General features: G+C 41.6%; 1 protein-coding gene across 1 annotated transcript; it reads left to right on the top strand.

Moving 5' to 3' along the window:
- Positions 1 to 267: 267 nt before the first annotated feature.
- On the top strand, positions 268 to 5,107 carry LOC149278794 (follistatin). Its single transcript, XM_089501734.1, has 6 exons — positions 268 to 352; positions 1,443 to 1,634; positions 2,554 to 2,772; positions 3,145 to 3,369; positions 4,150 to 4,380; positions 5,028 to 5,107. Exons 1-6 carry the CDS (start codon positions 268 to 270, stop codon positions 5,105 to 5,107), a joined length of 1,032 nt encoding a protein of 343 aa, XP_089357860.1.
- Positions 5,108 to 5,368: the final 261 nt, after the last annotated feature.

The following is a 5,368-nucleotide window of genomic DNA, read 5'->3' as shown; positions in this document are numbered from 1 at the left end:
TACCCCAGTTAATTGGAAAGCGCTTGCAGAAGGTGGAAAATGTCACCTGATTCACTGTGATTTTTTTTTTTACTTTCCCCACCCCCAAACACACAGACCGCCCACCGCAGACAGCTAAGACCCCCTTAAAGATTTAAAGAGAGACTGCATTGGGATGCTGACGTTCATTCAATAGAGCGATCATAATCAGAGCCCATAGTCCCGTCTACTTACTACACTATCACATATCTGCACTTGAGACAGCTTTTCTTATTCTCTGGACTGAGGATGTTAAATCAAAGAATCCACTCGGGCGTTATTATTCTTCTCACTTTCTGTCTGTGCCACTTTATGGAAGATCACGCAGCCCACGGTAAGCAGATCACAGCATTTCCTCCTAATACTTTATTTTTTGGTATTATTATTATTATTTATTTTTATTGGTTTTATGTTTGTCACATACAATGTGAAGCAAGTTTTACTTATAACTTCCAGTAGCTGAAGGTCGTGTTTAAGAATTGAAAAGAACTTGTAGGTGTGGAAAGAGATTTCTCCCGTGATTCTGAGGATGTATTAGTTATCTGTGGTCATTGCTACTAAGTACACTCATTCAGTCTTATCTTGTAAAGTATTTGAACTATACCATTTGCACATTATAGTGTAGTAAAGATAACCCATTGCATTCCGGTGGATAGCTGTTTTAAATCTGTAAGTGCCATCGAGTAAAACTCATATGTAAATCCCGACTTCTATGTACACCTGAGTTTGATGTAAAGCTCTAATTGTAGTTTTGCAACTTTAGTTTAATAAATGTTTGCGGATAAGTCGCAAACGTGCGCTATTTTAGTGAGTGGGTTGTGTTATTATAGTAAATGTGATGCGCTATTATAGTGAGCGGGTGCGCTATTATAGTGATTGGGGAGCGCTATCATAGTGAGTGGGGTGCGCTATTATAGTGAGTGGGATGCGCTTTGACGCAGACAGCGACTTTTATAAAGACTCCCTTTGAAATGTTCAGATGGATTTTTGTAACGTGTTTTGGTGGCTGGATGCTTTGTATTTTAAAGGGCTGTATCCAAGCAGACTTTAGAAATCAGCTATTTCGAAAGAGTTTAGTAATACATGCATATGTTCTGAATCCACTTAGATTGCAAAATGGGTTGGATACAAAACGAATAAATAACATTTGAGTGAGTGCACGATATACATTAAATGCGTTTTATACGTGTTATTATCTTTACTCGTTTGTTGAATGAATGTTGCAAGTAGAATTGCAAGTTTTCTTAAGGGGTTAATCCACTAGCCCTGTGCAGTCTAGCAGGGTAGAGATCGGTGTTACTACTGCAGGTTATGAAACGGGACAATAAAAGTAAACAGTCTAGTGGAAGTGAGTGGGAGCACACGTGTTGTGTCTGGGTCACTGCTAAGTGACACTGATATCCCTGGGGCGCTGTGTCTTGCAGCTGGGAATTGTTGGCTTCAGCAGTCGAAGAACGGCCGCTGCCAGGTCCTGTACAGGACCGATCTGAGCAAAGAGGAATGCTGCAAGACCGGTAGACTGGGCACCTCGTGGACAGAGGAAGACGTCCCCAACAGCACCCTCTTCAAGTGGATGATATTTAACGGAGGGGCCCCGCACTGCATACCCTGCAAAGGTACTTTTTATTACTTTGGGTGAATTAACTCCAGACCTGCCGGAGGGAGCAGACAGGCGCTGACGTGAAGGGGCAGCTTTTCGGTCCAGCCGTTCTGTGTTTAGTCTGGATGGCATTAAGCTTTATATACAGTTTATATACACTGCACTGGGAAGGCAGTATCTGGGTGCTTTTTCTGTCTAGCTGTCATCAGATCTGTATGTCTGTTTATCCCTCTATCGATCTATCTCAACCACCTATCCATATTTGAGTGTAGATTTATATAAAGATAGAAAGCTGGCATTATACATTTTATATAGCTTTAGTTAAATAAGCGGCATGTGTGGAATGATAGATAAATAGAGAGAGAGAGAGAGAGATAGATAGATAGATAGATAGATAGATAGAGAGAGAGAGAGAGAGAGAGATAGATAGATAGATAGATAGATAGATAGATAGATAGACAGACAGGACAGACAGAGGCAAATTCCCTTAATCTTAGAATACTGCCTGCAGACTGTGGCCACCTAGAGTTGATTATTAAGTGTTATTTTTCACTGAGGGATTTATTAAAGTGAATAGGACATCTGCACTCAATTTTGAGTGGGATTTCTGGAAGAAGTTGAGTTCCCTGTGTAGATGGTGAGTGCTGTTATAGCTATTAGGGGGTGGGGAGCTGATAGTTCAGTGTCAGGAGGCTGCAGAAATGTCTGACAGTACTTTTTGGTGGTTTTGCATTTTTTGCAATCTTCCTGTTAAAATACTTTAACCCAGAACAAGTTGTATTGTTTCATCAGGGAATAAACTGTGTCCAACTAATATAATATTGCACAGTATATAAGTAGATTCCCTCTGTTGTTAACCAAAGCAGTGCCGGGGGTAGGGTTGCCATCATTATTATTTGCTTCTGTTGTATAATCGCATCTCTCTTCACTCCCAGAAACCTGCGAGAACGTGGACTGTGGGGTTGGGAAAAAATGTAAAATGAACAAAAAGAATAAACCGCGGTGCGTGTGCGCCCCGGACTGCTCCAACATCACGTGGAAGGGCCCGGTGTGCGGGACAGACGGGAAGACCTACAAGGACGAGTGCGCCCTGCTCAAAGCCAAATGCAAGGGGGTCCCCGAGCTGGATGTGCAGTACCAGGGCAAATGCAAGAGTAAGTGCCTCTTACAGCGTCCTGTCCGGAGACCCATCGTACATACACTGTTATATACAATACAGAGAACACGGGGAACAGCACTATGCTCATTTATTAAACAAAACACACAAATACATGATAGATAGATAGATAGATAGATAGAAACAATTAACTCTTTATTAACAATTAACTCTTTATTTGCTGAAAAGACTGGAGAGTGCAAGTTATTTTTTGCAAACCTCTATCCCTGGAGCATAATATAAATCCAAGACACCCAACCAGCATGAGTATTAGGAGTGACTAAGCTATATAATAATATAATATATCAGATATTTTTTATGTAATGCTTGTCCCTGGCCCCAGCGTTGATGTCTGTCTGTTTTCTTGCAGAGACCTGCAGGGATGTACTGTGTCCTGGCAGCTCCACGTGTGTGGTGGATCAGACCAATAATGCCTACTGTGTAACATGTAATCGGATTTGCCCGGAGCCTGTCTCCTCCGAGCAGTATCTGTGTGGGAATGATGGAATCACATACGCCGGCGCCTGTCACCTGCGCAAAGCTACCTGCCTGCTGGGGAGATCCATTGGATTAGCTTACGAGGGCAAATGCATAAGTAAGTACCCCCATCGCACCTCTCAATTAAAGGTTGCCCGAGGGGCAGTAGGGCTATGTTCTCTGCTTACGAGTAGTTTCATTGTTAGCCAATGAATATCACCGAGCACAATACTGACACAGATCAATACATTAGCAATTGGTTACTTGTGGTGTATGACAAACATTTTAGTCTGCTCACTTTCACTCAGTCATGAATTAAATTACACTTTAAATTATGTTATATATTTATAGAGACCCAACAGATTCCTTAGCGCGCTGATAATAGAGGAGAATAAAATTGAACAATAACATTACAATTGACACTAATACTGACACACTTAAGGAGAAGATGATCCATCTTCGAAAGGAGAAGAAGAGCCCCCTTTACCTATTATGATCTGACCTGCCATGCAACATTTATAAGAAACAATGAGATGCTCAGAAGACATAGTATAAACATGTAAGAGCTGGGGGTGTCAGAGTTCTGAAAGTTGGCACTAACCAAGCCTCCCCCCCATACGGTCCTTGGGAATCCTGTCCTTATAATAATTAAAAAAAAGTTAATTAGAACGGGACCTCAAAGGCAGGGCTAGAACATTTTTTTATTCCATTCTAGTAATGTGTGTAACCCTAACCCTCTTACTGTTATTGGACTAAAACTCCCATCTTGCACATCCTGCATCTGCCCCACCCCTGCTTTAGTAAATCTACTCCCGTGGGTTTGTAAAAAAAAAAGCCAGGGATATTTTGGTTTGCGACTTTGGGGTTTCTCTGACATCGTGTTTTCTTTTTTTTTTAGAGGCAAAATCCTGCGAGGACATCCAGTGCAGCCCCGGGAAAAAGTGTTTATGGGACAACAGAGTGGGAAGAGGCCGGTGCGCGATTTGCGATGAACTGTGCGCAGATACTAAATCTGACGAGTCAGTGTGCGCCAGCGATAACACCACCTACCCAAGCGAGTGTGCCATGAAGCAGGCAGCCTGCTCCTTGGGGGTGCTTTTGGAGGTGAAACACAGCGGATCTTGCAACTGTAAGTGAGTTATGAAAAAAATATATTTATAAGATTTCAAAAGGCAACCCCTAAGTAATGGAGAGCGAATGACGCTATATATCGGATCCCCGCACAATTACTAAATATCAAACCTGCTCCGGTATCTGCAGCAATCAGCCTGCGAGACATAATAAGGGAAAATAAACCCGGTCAACTGACTTACAAGGGGTTGCCTGAGAATATCTTTCCTTCTATTTTTCTAATTCGCTTCTATGTGCTTGGCTGACCGCTTCATTAACGCTTTGAGTGAATTAACTCCTTGAGACTCTCACTGGTAGCTCTTGGCTTCTGTCTTCGGGGCAGAGGGTCTCTCTACTAACTCTGAGGACACAAAAAAACCAGTTACCCATAGGACACAAGAGCGCTTTTTGTCTGATTACAGGAATCTGCAATAAAAGCCCCGATCCATTGATTCTTCAGAACTTTCTGCAGATAAGACTTCATAGATTATGTTTAAAAAGTATTACTTAAATGAGGGTGCCAAAGAGCATCACTGCAAGTCACATACAATGCAACGCTGTATTATGGCTGTTCAGAGGGCTTTGAAAAAAAAACACGCAAAAACATGCTTCTGCGCTGTTGTTTTCCATATTTAAACAACAGCTCCCCTATATTCCCCCATATAGCCATTAATGAAGATACAGAGGAGGAAGATGAAGAGGAGGACCCGGACTACAGCTTCCCTTTATCTCCTGTCCACTGGTAAAACCTCCAACACTGTTGGAACAGCCCTTGGGCAACGAAATTCTGTCCATACTGTACATAGGTGTATGCTTATTTATTTTTGGGGAAGAAAAACAAAAAAAGTATACTTATAGTTGTCTTGCTAGACATTTATTTATACTGTGTCATGTTTTATAATTTATACATTAAAATGTCTGTTTTGACTGTACACCTTGTTTTGAAGAAAATATATTCGTCAAAAGGAAGAGCAGTGTTATTTATTGTGAGATAAAGTTCATTGTAC

Source organism: Sceloporus occidentalis, unplaced genomic scaffold (assembly GCF_023333645.1).
Source record: "Sceloporus occidentalis isolate IW3139 unplaced genomic scaffold, rSceOcc1.0.p SCAF_180, whole genome shotgun sequence".
Classification (NCBI taxonomy): domain Eukaryota; kingdom Metazoa; phylum Chordata; class Lepidosauria; order Squamata; family Phrynosomatidae; genus Sceloporus; species Sceloporus occidentalis.
Note: the sequence above shows the minus strand (reverse complement) of the source record. Positions and strands in the feature narration are given on the sequence as shown.